General features: G+C 50.0%; 5 protein-coding genes across 5 annotated transcripts; 2 read left to right on the top strand and 3 right to left on the bottom strand.

Annotated features, from left to right (window-relative positions):
- Nucleotides 1-293: 293 nt before the first annotated feature.
- M438DRAFT_335948 (uncharacterized protein) lies at nt 294-1259 on the bottom strand (the record flags this gene model as incomplete). Its single annotated transcript, XM_029903848.1, has 1 exon — nt 294-1259. The coding sequence occupies one exon, from the start codon at nt 1257-1259 to the stop codon at nt 294-296; it is 966 nt and encodes a 321-aa protein (XP_029759516.1).
- Nucleotides 1260-1569: 310 nt separating this feature from the next.
- Nucleotides 1570-3054, bottom strand: M438DRAFT_366038 (ClpP/crotonase). The gene is made up of 2 exons (XM_029907845.1): nt 2638-3054; nt 1570-2580 (listed from the first exon to the last, which is right to left on the bottom strand). Exons 1-2 carry the CDS (start codon nt 2967-2969, stop codon nt 2013-2015), a joined length of 900 nt encoding a protein of 299 aa, XP_029759515.1. The 5' UTR covers nt 2970-3054; the 3' UTR covers nt 1570-2012.
- Nucleotides 3055-3616: 562 nt separating this feature from the next.
- On the top strand, nt 3617-7424 carry M438DRAFT_406297 (uncharacterized protein; the record flags this gene model as incomplete). The annotated part of the gene is made up of 3 exons (XM_029909835.1): nt 3617-4601; nt 4655-5498; nt 5549-7424. 3 exons carry the CDS (start codon nt 3617-3619, stop codon nt 7419-7421), a joined length of 3702 nt encoding a protein of 1233 aa, XP_029759514.1.
- A 787-nt stretch (nt 7425-8211) lies between these two features.
- Nucleotides 8212-12963, bottom strand: M438DRAFT_298352 (cysteine proteinase). The gene is made up of 8 exons (XM_029901991.1): nt 12774-12963; nt 11794-12708; nt 11691-11739; nt 11437-11635; nt 11189-11384; nt 11049-11137; nt 9794-10800; nt 8212-9742 (listed from the first exon to the last, which is right to left on the bottom strand). The coding sequence occupies exons 1-8, from the start codon at nt 12796-12798 to the stop codon at nt 8704-8706; spliced, it is 3519 nt and encodes a 1172-aa protein (XP_029759513.1). The 5' UTR covers nt 12799-12963; the 3' UTR covers nt 8212-8703.
- A 142-nt stretch (nt 12964-13105) lies between these two features.
- Nucleotides 13106-14262, top strand: M438DRAFT_346285 (uncharacterized protein). The gene is made up of 4 exons (XM_029905636.1): nt 13106-13341; nt 13395-13514; nt 13569-13763; nt 13814-14262. Exons 1-4 carry the CDS (start codon nt 13161-13163, stop codon nt 13900-13902), a joined length of 585 nt encoding a protein of 194 aa, XP_029759512.1. The 5' UTR covers nt 13106-13160; the 3' UTR covers nt 13903-14262.
- The last annotated feature ends 230 nt before the right edge of the window (nt 14263-14492 follow it).

Below are 14492 nucleotides of genomic sequence, written 5' to 3'. Positions count from 1 at the left end.
AGGCTGAGAATTTGATTCTGGCGCGATTTCTGTGCCCCTACATTCACGTCACTGGTTTCATGGAACCCATCAAACGTGATAGCCCGAGCGTGAAAGAAAAGCATTCATCGTGTGAACAGTGTGATTATATGGAAATAGGAGAGCAACAACAGATAATGATTGAAGAGACTATAGTGTGTGGGAAGAAAGTCGACAAGTGACAGTGTGGGCAAAGATCCGATCATCATCCGTCACTACATCTTTCTTGGTGGCTCTGAAACGTAGTCGAATTCGGCAGTACATGCTTTGGTAATTCAATCGATGCAAAGCGAGCGCAGTCCGATAGTATCCTGCAGAATGCGATCTTCGATTGCTTCCAAAGCCTTCGAACGTTCACCGTCTGTTGATCCTAGCTGCCCTAGCTGCTCTAGCTTGTTTTCTCGGAGCAGGTGGACAACGCGACGTGTGGCATAAGCATTCTCGTATGCAGTATTCAATCTGTCAAGGTACGCGATTGCGAGAGCATCGGGACCTCGGAAGTGACTGTTACTTTGGGCATAACCTATCAGCAACTCTCCATCTCGTGAAATGTAGGTTGAGAAGTTGACGCTAATTCTTAGAGGCAGCGAGGCCAGTATACCAGCTAGAATCAGTCCATAGCGACCTGGCAAGCGCCATGAGGCTGTGGCGGGTCTTGTACCGATGTGATAAGGGCTTGATAATACCCACACATTGAGATTCCTGAGTTCAGGCAAGTTTCGAACAAGAAACATGACAAGTTGCTTTGTGGGAATAATGTCGTCCATGCTTCTCTTGGTCCCAGTGACGGCATTAGTGGTCTCCTGAGGCGAGCAGAGATTGATGGTACGGATATTCAGGCACGTGTAAGGTGCCTCCGGGAGCCGAAATAGATCGTTGAAGAATGACTGTGCGACTGCCCGGTCTCCTTGAATCGATGGTGCTATTCGAGCCCAGACGAAAGGGAGCATCTCGGGAAGAATAAGGTGCAATGCACGTCCGAGCATTCGTAGTGCTCTTAGCTCGACACGGTCCCAGATAACGTGCTCTGTGGGACTCAGATCACAGTACGAAGGACCATCGGGGCGCCGTCGGTATGCTAGTCCTTTGCGCGTTGAAATCCCCGAGGGTTGACTGCCACTATCTTGAATACAGAAGACGCGGTCGCCGCTCGCTTCGGCGTCGTCCAAGAAATATTGATATACCATGCGACGAAACTCTGGTGGAAGAGAGAGAAATGGAAACACGGTGGGTGCGGACATTTTGTGGTGGTACAGATACGTGATATGGATGCGTGATGATAAAAGCTGCCGAAGAAGACATTCATGACGCTGCATCGATGATGAAGCTTGTTTCTCAAGAAAAACAAAGCCGCGGTCGTACTTGCCTAGCTAATTTCATCAAATTTGACCATCTCAAAAGAAATAGGAAGGCGGTACGGACGACGTGACACGTCCTCCCAACGTGCTAAGTCTTGTCACTCTTAGCCGCCTCTCGCAATCGCAACTGAGGTCCCGGGCTGGAGGAATACACAATGTTTCGAAGACCAGTGCAGGCTTCCACCGAGAGCGTAAAAGTCAGCGCTTCCCAGTGAAACCTAACTTTTCGTCTCTTCTCTATATCCTGGCATTCTGCCCTTACAAGAGCATCTTTTCCGGTCACTTTGCCCGTATTAGCACCATATCCGCGACTTATCTGTTGCTGTAAAATGGATCGATGTTGAATCTTCCGAAACCTCGTAGAGGCCTATAGCTCCTCTTCGATAGTCAGGTAGAAACCTTTTTGCTTTATAGCCATGGCAATCTGGTATATTATCCAACGATTGTAGAAGTTGCGCTGGAGGACGAGGTTGGCGTTATAAGCCTTGGCATCGTTATCTAATCAATCAGATCTCCCTGCTTTGGCATGTGTAGATTACGTAGATCCAGGTAGGATGGTCCAGGACGCGAAAGTATGAGTATTGCGGAGTCGGTGGTGATGAAGAAGTGTTTGTTCATGTGTTGCAAAGATTGACACTATCGTCCCTTGAAAACAGGCGGTCTCTTCTGACCAAAAGCCTTGAGAGCTTCAATCCTATCCTGTGTCACCAGAACACGCTCATAGGCCAGGTTCTCGGCCTCTTCGCCAGCACCCCAACTATTCACAGCTTGTAATGCTGATCTTGTAGCGACGGGTCCTCCTTCGCAAACATCTCTTGCCAACATGACAGCCTGTGCCAAGACCAAGTCCCTTTCCTTCTTTGTGTCACCTCCCTCTCCACCTACTTCGACGAGCCTATCGCACAAGCCAAGGAAGTAGGCTTCTGCTGCTGTGACTCTTCTACCTGTCAAGATCATGTCTCTAGCTCTTGCAGTTCCGATCAGAGCAGGCAGACGGAACGTTCCTCCTGCGCCAGGAATAATGGCGAGCCTCGTCTCGGGAAGTGCGACAGTCGACGTGGAACCGAAGACGCGGAAGGTAGTCGTGAGAGCTAGCTCTAGACCGCCGCCAAACGCGACAGAGGAGATGGCCGAGATTGTCGGAATGGGAAGGAGAGAGAGGCGGGTGAAGGTGTCGCGAAGGAGCGTGAGGAATTGTTTTGTTCTGTCAAGACCTTATCAGTGACCGCTTTCTATCGTGAAGGCAGAGGGTGAGACTCACTCATCACCACTCATGGTCAATCTCTCCTTCAAATCGGCACCGGCGCAGAAGGCTTGATCGGACTCGGAAGCCAAGATCAAAGCCCTCGTAGGACCATCTTCAGGCTCGTTGCTGATTTCCTCGACTTGTTGGCGGAGTTCTGAGAGTAATTGCTTGGAGATTGCGTTTCTTGCAGAGGGTCGATTGAGGGAGAGGATGCGTATGCTGCCGGCGTGCGGTGCGGGTACTTGGCTGACTTTTATTGTTGATGATGGTGTGCTGTAGAAACGGCGGCTGTATAGAGAGGGCTTGAGGAGGGCAGGCGCCCGGAGGTTGGAAAGTCGGAGAGGCATCGTGTGTGTTGTGGTATAGACGATGGCTGCTTGAAGGTTTGTGTTTTGGCTCGTGAAACATGGAGAAGCATGCGGGGAAAGCTCTTTCCTCCCTCCCCGTGTGGTACGAGTAAATTCTGTCACTTCTAGCCATCTCCCACGGCCATGCCCGGGGTTATTTAGTCTGTAGAAATGCACAATGTTTTTAAGATCAGTGTAGCCCTCCACCGAGAGTATGATACTTAGCGCCTCTCTGCGGACGACTAGAGAGATCTTAAAAACACTGTGCATTTCTATAGGGTGCGCGTGACAAAGTTTAGCACACCGGAAGGTCCGAGGCTCCTCAAATTGAATGTCACCCTGACCCTGACATCTCAACAACATTTTCGACGTTCAGTTCTCATCTGGTTTCATTCTTTTTCTTGCCATTTTCTGCTGATGGTTATCCTGCGAATGCTCATTTCGCAACATCCCGCTGCCAATAGTACGCTTGACTGAGGCCGAAGGATGCTCCAGACGCTTTTCCGCACGAATCAACACGTCCATCATGCAAGCCACTATGCACCTGGTCAGCCTGACCGATAAGAAGCACATATTTAAACAGGTATGCTGCCGCTGATGCTGTGGCCTCCTGACCTGCCGTACCAGACACCACTTCTCTCGGAAACATGTCGGACTCGACGCAATATACCGTGGGTTGGATTTGTGCTCTGACCCTCGAGCTGACAGCAGCACGGCAATTCCTTGATGTGGAACACCAACCAACCAGCCACCTTGCAGCCAACGATACCAACAGTTACACGCTGGGTGAGATGGCTGGCCACAACATTGTTATCGCAGTGCTCCCAGAAATTGGAACCAATGCCGCATCAAGCGCCACTGCGAACTTGCTTAATAGCTTCCCAAATATCAAATTCGGGTTGATGGTTGGCATAGGAGGCGGTGTTCCAAGCAGAAAAAATAACATTCGTCTGGGTGATGTCGTGGTCAGCAAGCCTACAAATGGCGTCGGCGGCGTATATCAGTACGACTTCGGTAAAACTATCCAAGGCCGAGAGTTTCAACAGACTGGCCACCTCAACCAGCCTCCCCCAGCAGTTCTAGCTGCGATCAAGAACCTAGAAAGCTTTTACGATAGCGACGGACACAAGATCAAGGAGAACATCGAAACAATCCTGGAGAAGAAACCGAGACTCCGGAAGAAGTACCAACAACCTAGTCAACTCCATGATCGTCTCTACAAGTCCAACATCCCACATCCCGATGGAGATGATGGGAGCTGCGAAGAGCTCTGTGGAACGGAATCTTCCCAATTCATCGAGAGGCATCAGAGAGAGGACGATGAAGATGACCCAGCGGTCCATTACGGTGTCATCGCCTCCGCAAATCAAGTCGTGAAAGACGCTCGTCTCAGGGACGATCTCGCAAGGAGCAAAGGCGTTTTGTGCTTCGAAATGGAGGCCGCTGGAATGATGAACCAATTTCCCTGCTTGGTGGTGCGCGGTATTTGCGACTACAGCGACTCGCACAAGAACAAGGAATGGCAAGGCTATGCTGCGATGACTGCTGCAGCATACACCAAGGACCTTCTCGCAACCATCAAGACCCAAGGACTAGAAAGCGAGAGGAGGCTGAAAGATGTCCTCGACGAATGTTAGTGACGGGATTGCACATATCGTTGCGAGAATGCCTCTGATAGATCATAGTTTCCGACAAAATTACCACAATCCAAGATGACACGCGGCAGTTGCGAACCACCGTGGAGGAATCCACCCAAATGAATCTAGCAGACAAGATACGAGATTGGTTATCGCCCTCAGACGCTTTGGTCTCCCTCGAGAAAGCTCTGGATCATCGACACCAAGATACGTGCAGATGGTTGCTTGAAAGCGACCTCTATCGTCACTGGCGGACAACTCCAGACTCGTTTCTCTGGCTGTATGGCATCTCCGGTTGCGGAAAGACTGTTCTTGCATCGTCCGTCATAGATCAGTTGCGTTCAGAAGATCGAGCATCGCCTACCGCGTTCTTCTACTTCGATGTCAATGGCGGAGGCAGACGAGACTTGCCGCAAATGCTACGGTCGCTACTCTTCCAACTTGGTTCACGGTCGAAGGAAGCTGCTGAACAAGTTCAAAAGATGTATGAAGAGTGCAGGCGTGATAACACGAGTGCTACCATCAAGCAGTTGTCCGCCACGCTCAAAGCCATTCTACATAAGCTGAGCAGCATCACGGTAGTCATTGATGCTCTCGACGAATGTGATTCGCCAAGTGACGTGATAGACTGGTTGGAAGATCTGCATAAAGAGCACATTGATAGCTTGCATCTGCTCATCACGTCTCAAAGATACGGTCCGCTGGATATTGCAATTTGCTGCTGGCCTAGACAAGATCAACTCTACTGCGTTGGCACAGACGATGTCAATCAAGATATCAGGAGTTATGTCCATGCACGGTTATTTCAAACCAAGGAGTTTCAGCATTGGGTCCCTCACGGGAACCTGCAAGAGGAGGTTGAAAACAGAATCTTGAAACAAGTCAATGGAATGTAAGTCAAGGCTTTTTAGACTGGTGATCTTATGTGCTGAACAGCTTCAGGTTCCGATTAGCTGCATGCCAGCTAGATGAGCTGAGCAAATGTTTGGATCCACCACGGCTCATGATGGCCCTTGATAACCTCCCCAAGACCCTTCAAGAGATTTACAATCGGATTCTTGGCACACTTGAGCAAAGTCCAAGGTGTAGGGAAGTTTTGCTCATGCTCCGACTTCTCACATGGTCCGAAACCCCTCTCACTTTCGGAGCGATGATCGATGCCCTTACTGTTCGACCAGAGGAATCGCCTGCGTTCGAGAAGGGAAACCGATTATTTAACCTCAAGCACGTGATTCTGGATTGTTCAAGTCTGGTATCCGTCATTGGCGCCTCTGAGACACATCAACAAGATCATAAACAGCAGGAAATACATCTCGCACACTCATCTGTAAAGGAATATCTGAGATCACGGCATTTGGCCCGCCCGTTTGATCAACTCTCAGAAGAAGTCCACGCGAGAGGACTCATCGCGCAAACCTGCATTGGCTACCTCATGAGCCTACCTATCGATCATTTCTGGGATCCAGATCAGTACCAATTTCCGTTCGCGGCTATAGCAAGTCATTGGATGGAGCATGCGAAAGTGGCCGAGACTACTGACGATACCTTGGTCCAGCTTATTCTGAAGCTCTATCAATTGGAAAGTGCTAGACTTGGTACCGCTAAAGGCAACAATAAACTATACAATCACACCGAAGGCAACGGAAAGCTCGAGTACAAGGATTGGAATGATGGTTTATACGATTATATGTACAAGAGCTTCGCTAAACCACTCCCATATCAAAAAGATCTAGGCGTGCTCTACGAAGGACCCTTGACGCATGCTTCATACTGGGGGTTAGGAACCGTTGTGCATCGGTTGTTGGAAGCTGGTACCGACGTCAATGCCGACCAGTGTTCTGATAACCCACTTCATGCGGCTGCATTTCATGGACACGACAGTGTGGTCAAGATGCTGCTGGCAAATGGCGCAAACGTCAATGGAACAAATGACGGACAGTTCTCTATACCCCTCGTCGCAACCTCGTTCAATGGCCATGTCATGACTGCGCAAATTTTACTGCAACATGGTGCCAGTATCTATGGTCGGTCCATGCGCGGAAATGACGCTTTCGGGATGGCCTCAATGAGCCCCCATCCAGAATTTCTACGCTTTCTGCTACACAGCAGGCTGCTTCTGGAGCAGTCGTCGGACACTATAACGAACGCCAATAAAGAATTGCACCTTATGAACAGAAGACCCGGCCGTTGTGTGCATGGAGCTCAAGATCGAAGGCGTCGGTCAGCCGAGATGGCAGCTGGACTGCAAGATCGGGATCTGGCAGTGGATCCGTCATGTACCCACTTCTGCCTCCATGAAGCCTTGTTCGAAGCCCTGACCTCGTCTTACTTTGCTTGTGTCGAAACACTCATAGAATACGGCGCAGATCCGCGTGGATGCAGACATGATTGCGGGAACGGAAGACCACAACGACCATGGTTATTTGCAATCAAGTATGCAATGGGACCGGATTTTGGACGGATAATCAATTTACTCTGGGAAAAGGGTGCAGAACTTGATGCACAGACTACAAGATCTGTGTTACTGGGGGTGCTGTACTTTCGAGTTCAAGGGGGGGGTCTATCGGATGTGCCTCTTTTACTGGAGATACTGGGTGATACGGTTGTCGGTGTTGAAGAGCTCAATGAGTTGCGGCAGCGCGCTATCGATTGGCGGCATGACGAAGCTGCAGAATTGTTTCTCGAGCTAGGCGCAGATCCTCATGCCTGCGAACACCAGAAAGATTTGGATTTCCTTGAGGGAACACTCAGTATACCTCGGTCTGATGGTCATCATGAATCAAGAAGAGGATCATGGTCTGATTCGATCGACTAGAGCCAAGACGTTCAGATGACCATAGAGCTAGTCTCCTACATTCACTGCTTTCCGAAATCTCCAAAACCCATTACTCTCTCTGCCCTGACAAAATTAGACCCTCTCAACTGATTCAAGGGATGCTATACTATCGGGGTCTTCTTGCCTTATCGCAATACTGAAACAAGCTACACCCACCAGGACACCACGTTTTTCCAGACAGCGCGGCTCCTTTCTCAACCACATTCACAAGACCTTGTGCTCAATGCTGGAAACTCCTCATCATACACACTCAGCTTCTAACTTATAGCCCATTTTCTGGAATACCAAATCCTCCACTCATCCACCACTACCTCCTCCTCCTAGATACATCTATTCCCCCTTATACCATTCCATCACAATCCTATACTTTCTAGCACAGATATCCCATATCCTATATCCCTATATCAACTCTTCCTACAGTACTTCTTCCTTATAACAAAACATTTCCCTAGTAGTTCTACAATCTCCATTAAACTGATTCTTTTCCATGTTTTATGTATAAATGATTAGCTAAAAGTCGCCGCAGGTTAATCAAGTCGTCGTAAGCGGATGAGGAGAAAGGTAATTGCTACTACTTGTTTACTTCCTAACACTCTGCATTTCGACTACCGGTGCGTTTTTCGTTCAAAATCTCCAAGTGGATGCATGTGATGATATTGTATACTTCTTCGAATCTCTGCAGAAGCGGATGAATCAACTCATCATGTCTTGGCAGAAAATAACACTCCAGAGGAAAACATTTTTCAACATAGCATTCATGCATCGATGTGCGTGTTGACCTTTTCAAGATCACATGGGGGAATAGACGGCATGATTTTGGATGATGATTGACAATGCATTATTATAGTACAATAGCACTTCCTCCTTCCATTCTTCCGTTCATCATGCTACTCATCTTTTATGCAGAAAAGCAAAGCAATCATAGCAAGCAAGCTTTCTATCATAATGCCCGTGAGTAATCGTTCTTGTCTTCCCAAGCCATGCATGCATTCATGCCTCCTCGTCGTGCTCGAAAGAATGCAACAAACAACCTTTCCTCCTCGAAAGCCATTCCTTTCCAGCATCCTTCCTCTGCTTAAACCATATGTACTACTTCTCATACCAACGAGCGCTTCTGCATGTATACGTTCGGAACTTCTTCTGTGGCTGTGGCTTGACGACTGCGCCTTGTTGATTCAATCGAGAGGTGGTGCTGTTGGGAGTGTTGTTGGTCTATGGAGAAAAGCAGTGAGTAGACTGCTCTTGATTTCCCTCACCGGGCCTACCAGTTGATTTCTACCGGTTGTGGTCCTTCTGGCTCCTGCTTCCAGTCCCCTTCAAATCCGACACTGCTGGTTTGCGTGGGTGCTGCCGAGAAAGAAGCCGCTGCGTCAGGCATGGGTTCGTCGACCAACTCTTCAACATCACGACGAAGTGGCTCGACGTATTGCTCCTTGGTGTCGTCTCGCACGTACACAGCATATGTGGGTGTACCCTGGTGCCAGCCCTCTGCATTGAGAATTTCATTGATCTTGGTGAATTCCTCGACTGTCTCGTCATTGTACAGTCGCCAGATGTTGTGATGTATGTCGTAGATATAAGTCCAGTAGTGGCCATGACCGGTGGAGCCGCGATGGAAGAACACGGCATGAAGGCGGTACTTGAGCTTCTCAAACTCGGGTCCAGAAAACTGCTTTGCGATATCATCTTCCAGCTCTCGCACCTCCTTGGCAATGTCTGTCAGATGAGCACGCTGGGAAATGCTTTCCTGTTGGAGGTTCGATGCAAGACCCTCAGGCACATTGACCGGGTCAACTCCTACGTCTTTCAGAATTTCATCCACGTCAGGGATAGTGGAGAGCCAGTCAGAGATACCATCAAGTGTTGAAGGCCCATCGATGTTGATTTTCGTCTTTTGGATGATGTCTTTCTCAGCCTGCAGGCCGCGTAAACGTCTGCGCCACTCCCAACATTGCTTGCGTCGGGCCAATATGGCCTCGTCCTCCGAGTAGCGGTCCATGTAGAGATACTCCTCAATCTTTATGCTGTGTTCACTCTTGGCTGGTTTGCCATGACGGTCCAACAAGATGCGATTGATGCTGATCTGAAGTATCGGTGGGAAAGACTTGAACGTCTTGTACACGCTGACCGACTTGTTGGCGTTTGGCTCTGGATGAAGGTCGAGAACTCTGTCAAGTGCTGAGTAGATATTGGTAGGCTCATAAGGTGGTAGAAGCATGAGATTGGTAAAGTCGTCTTCTTTGGTCGAGGTTTCCTCGCCTTCCGCAACGATCGTGTCCGCAATTCGCATGTTGAAGATACTACAGCCGTCAGTTAGCGTTTCGCTACGACGATATTAGAAAGTGACTTACTCTCGAAGCTGGTCCATCTGCTCTCCTTGGGAATCCTGACCAAGCGGCTTAATGGATGCTCGCAGTCTGGTCAGCAACTCTTCCATGACTTCAGCAACATCCTGCTGTTGTCTTGCAGCCTCTTCTGCCTTCTCGAGATTGGTTTTGCTTGTCTGCGATGGCGTGGCGGGCCTTCTAGGCGGCAACGGCGGCGCGAGCAATTCGCCTTCCTTCTCGCCTTTAGGTGTGGCTGGCGGAGTAAGCGTAGCGTCACCTTGAAGTGTCGTCGAACTGGCTTGAGAGATCATTGCCGACTCTTCCACAGTACCGGGTGTGTTTACATTTTCGGCTGAAGTCATATTAACGTCCACCGACTCATCTTGCTGTGCTCCTGTCGTATCTGCTTCGGGACTTGTTGGTTTCAGGAAAGCTCTGCAGACCAAGTCCGCCTCAGGTCTGACTGCTGGTCCTCGGTCTCTGATCATGCGCTCGAAGAGATGGCGAAGATCATTGGTGAGGCTTTGGAAGGACTCAATCTCGTACTCTGGGCGATGAAGATTGCCAACACGCTCATTCTTTGCACCCTGGGTGGCCAGATCGTACTTGTAATTGTCAAAGTCGAGCACAAGCTCTCTCAGAGGCTTCACCGTGAAGTAGTATTGCAAAAGACTGTTGAGATAACATGTGTTTCCATGGCTTATTAGTCCCACAGGCCAGGTTTCTGTAGAGTGAGAAGGTTTGCCGGCATCTCGATCGGCCATGGCTTTGCGGATGGTGGCAGTTGCTCTGTCTGTGGTTGTGCCCGGCGGAGCTACCAAGAAAACAGCCTCGAGCGTATCTGGATCAATCTTGTCTAGATCCTCAAGTTCAAAGTGTTTGCACGCATCTTCGAGGGACATGGTTGAAGATGTCATCTCGCCTGTAGCAAGCCAGCTGTGTAACATCTCGCTCTTGCGTTGTTTGGCGATGATGTCGACGGCACGACGAGCGAGGTCTTTCGTCATTGGGTCGTTGTGACTATCGTCAACCTGAAAGACACGCATTAGTTATGTTCAGGGCGTCGGTTTGTTCTGCAACACGAAGCGAAGGGAAGTAATGATTGTAAACGATGGAACTGTTGTGGGCTGTCGTTTGAAGGTGCAAACAATCGACGAGCGTGAGAGCTTGTGGATGTCTCGATCGGGAACCACAACGCCGGAGACGTGGAGTTTCACCCTCGGTGAAGGAGGCTTCCAAGGCACAACAAATGACACGTGTAATGCAACTTTCGACTTACTTTGACTCCATACAGTGCGATGATGGTATCATCAGCTTGTGATTCATTAGCATCAAGCCATGCAAGTGCCTGCTCATATGTTTCCACGGCTGCTCATATCAGTCAACGAATGCTGCACACACTGACGAGGCTACACTTACTATCTGCTGCAGCATCAAGCATAGGTCGACTACTTCTTGCGTTGCCTAACGTTCTCAAGGCTACCTTGAGATCCGATCGTCCTGTGGGACCAGAACTTGACCATCGTGATCTGTAGATTCCGATAATCTCTTCATCGCCTACGGTTTTCTGGCGATCTGGATCTATACCCAGAGCCTTGTAAGCCTGATCGATGTCCTGCATGGCACGTCAGTCGCTGAACCAAACTAGAGTTGCAAGCAACCAGTACCTTTTTGCTCAAAACGTTCTGAGATGCAAGTTTGCTTGATTTGAGGATGAGCTGCTCGCTAGACCTGCCTGTTGCAAGGTCCTGGAGACAGTCAAAGTAATAAGGACCTTCTTGAGGGTCACATATGGTCTGCCTCTCATAGCAGTACTCTATCAGACCGTCTGAGAAGTCACCGAGGGCACCAAGACTGGCATAACAGCTGTTCCTATAGTCAGCACAATGTCTTGACGACACACAGTATACACGCCACTCACGGGTGGTCTTCTTCTGATGACGCCAGATTGCGTCCCGGCACTTTGTCGTCTACGAACAAACAGTCAGCACAGCTCAATGTTTCCGAGGATCAGGAGATCTTACAGCCTTGTGCGCTCAGTGTACGTGCGAGATCCACCTTTGCATCACGATAAGACGGTCGTGAAGGGTTGGGCTTGGCGTTGCTGGCACAATAATCATCCATCAAATATTGCAGCTCCAAGACCAGTCTCTCAAGAGTCAGACGCAACGGGTCCGAATCATGTACTGGCTTCGGTGAAGGCAGCTTCCATTGATGCTCGCCGTCGCCGTCTTCGGCTTTCTCAAAGCCCAAACGGAGGAGAAGCGAGTCGCATTCTGTTCCAAATGCTTCCATAAATCTCTTATTCCTTGCGGGGAAGCTGCGTCTAGCATTGCTCTCAAGAAGAGAGTCCGAAACGTATCTCTTAAGGCGTGTGTACACATCCAGAGGGTTGGCCAGACGTACGCCTTCGCGGTCCGGAGTGTTATCCAGAACAGCTTCATAGCGCCTGCTGAGAGCTTGGCCGTCGGAGAGGAGCAATACATCTTCTTTGGACAAAACCGGAGCCTCATAGACAACGTGGACAAGGGCCTGACAGCCAAAGTTTGAACAGCCAAAGTGGTAGCCAACACCGGAGGGGTTGGTCTCGATGTGACGAAGATGGTGGAGCGGATAATCTTGATTGGGACATGGTTGTTTGCAGCCGCTTTCTGGATAGTCGATGGATAGGGTAAGGTAGAGGCGACATTTCTTGCAAGAAGCAGCGACCTTCCAGCAAGTGTCTTGTTGTGCAGACTCGTCGAGACGTGGCAGGTTGCAGCGTTCTAGGTGGGAATAGTATTCATGCTTGCAACTGCCTCTGTCCAAGACCAGGGCCGGACCGGAGCGAGCCTTGCCATCGTACTGTGGAGGGTCGTCGATGAGGATGTTTCGGTTGGCGTGAACGGATTGAGGATCGAGTCGAAGGAGGTCGTGCAAGAACTTGGGCGCAGTCTTACCTGTTGTGAAAACATGGTTAGCGAATGCATACCAAAGGCTATTTGGAAGGCGGCTAGAATGTTACCAGGTTGCGAAGCCCGGAGAGGCATGGCCTTGGTGGAGTCGCGAGGACTTTTGAGATGGATGAACAAGTTGGCCGAAGAAAGGCTCAGCGGTCAAGAAGAGATAACAAATTGTGGTCGTAGGAAGTGGAAGTGTTTCCATGGACCAACTCTCTAGGCAATCACAAGATTTGGGCCAGTCGCATTCACGAGCATGCCACGATACGTCAGAGTAGGAAGGTACGACCTCCGACCCTCCGCGCCGACTCCCGAGCGTTAGCGTCAAAGGTCAGCAACCCAGTGCCAAGAGCGGAAAGCGCGACCTCATGCGAGCCCGGCAAGCAGCGACAGCATCATCTGAATTGAGCTCGACAATCCTCCCGCCAACGACGTACTCGATCACCGACACTATGGCACAGCAAGAGGAACAACCATACCGCCCCAAGGATGCCCTGGGCTCCTCCATCAAGGCCACCATGATCACCGCCGGCGCCGGTCTTTTCGTCTCGACCATCCAAAACACCCTGACCAAGCAGAACCATGGTGCTATGGGCGCCTTCACCAAGTTTGGTGGCACCACCGCCGTCTACGGTACGCGCCCTTTCCTGGATTGACCAACAGGGCCGAACTAACGAGCTCCTCAGGTGCCATGGGAGCCGCCTACGAATTCACCAGATGCGCGTCCGCCAACCTTAGACAAAGAGACGATGCCTGGAACTCTTTCTGGGGTGGTCTCGCCGGTGGCTCAATGCTCGGTCTCAGATGTACGATTTACGATACCAATTGACCAACCTGCGCAATTGCTAAGCTCCCTACAGTCCGCACCGCTCCCGCCGTCGCTGGCTACGGAACCGCCCTTGCCGTTGTCCTCGGTACCTGGCACTTCGCCGGTGGCAAGATCACCGGCTACCAGATCGATACCACAGTCGATGAGGTTGCACGAAAAGAATATGTGCGCAAGAACAGAAGGAGACCAATGGAGGAGACGCTTGAGCAGGTCGGCGAAGGACGTGGTAATTACACCCTGCTTTTCGGACAACGAATTTCATGCTGACAAAATCAGGAATCTTCGGACCTGGCTACCAAGAGAGAAGAGCTGAGAGACTTCAGCAAAACTACGGCATTGAGGTGCCATCCGCTGCTTCTTCTTAGACTTCCGATATTTGTAGATACCTTTCACGCCATTATTTCCTCTGTTCAAAATCAACCAATCGAACCCATCAACCATTCCAGGCTGGGGTACATACATGTTACCATCGCCTGCACCTTGATTTGGAAGCGAAAATATTGACGGGTAGAACAACGAGCCCATAAGCCCCATTGAGGATCAGACGCGTCGACTTCCTGGCCATTCCAGCTACTTGCTTCCGGCCGCAATGCGATGGGAAGGCAAGACAGCCATACGGTTTAGAATGTGATAACATCGTGAGCAAGGCAATGGTGCTTAGACCGGTCTCAGCGGCTAGACTACAAATCGCAGCTCAATCTATCAAACTCCATTTTGAGACTCTTGTGACATTGCCCTTCGTGCCTATTGTCGATGTGCCACGGCATTTCCCCGGAAGCGTGACTCCCTTTCGCTCTTCAACCCCGCATCCATGATGGAAGTGGGGGACAAAAGATCATCATCAATCAGAGAAAACGACGCAACAGTTGATGAGCAGCACAAGATTGTATTAGTGTGCTGGTCTACAGCACAACAGGCAGGTAAGGTCAATAGATACTCCTTGCACTACACATGC

The sequence above is a fragment of the Aureobasidium pullulans genome, assembly GCF_000721785.1.
Source record: "Aureobasidium pullulans EXF-150 unplaced genomic scaffold scaffold_11, whole genome shotgun sequence".
Lineage (NCBI taxonomy): Eukaryota > Fungi > Ascomycota > Dothideomycetes > Dothideales > Saccotheciaceae > Aureobasidium > Aureobasidium pullulans.
This window is presented reverse-complemented; position numbering and strand designations above follow the sequence as displayed.

Coding starts and splice junctions, on each gene's coding strand:
- M438DRAFT_366038 (XM_029907845.1), bottom strand. CDS start 2,969: ATGCCTCTCCGACTTTCCAACCTCCGGGCGCCTGCCCTCCTCAAGCCC. Junction 2,581..2,637: donor TTGACCATGAGTGGTGATGA/GTGAGTCTCACC, acceptor AGGTCTTGACAG/AACAAAACAATTCCTCACGC.
- M438DRAFT_298352 (XM_029901991.1), bottom strand. CDS start 12,798: ATGCCTCTCCGGGCTTCGCAACCTG. Junction 11,740..11,793: donor TACACTGAGCGCACAAGGCT/GTAAGATCTCCT, acceptor GTTTGTTCGTAG/ACGACAAAGTGCCGGGACGC. Junction 10,801..11,048: donor TCGCACTGTATGGAGTCAAA/GTAAGTCGAAAG, acceptor CGTGTCTTTCAG/GTTGACGATAGTCACAACGA.
- M438DRAFT_346285 (XM_029905636.1), top strand. CDS start 13,161: ATGGCACAGCAAGAGGAACAACCATACCGCCCCAAGGATGCCCTGGGC. Junction 13,515..13,568: donor CTCAATGCTCGGTCTCAGAT/GTACGATTTACG, acceptor AGCTCCCTACAG/TCCGCACCGCTCCCGCCGTC. Junction 13,764..13,813: donor GCAGGTCGGCGAAGGACGTG/GTAATTACACCC, acceptor TGACAAAATCAG/GAATCTTCGGACCTGGCTAC.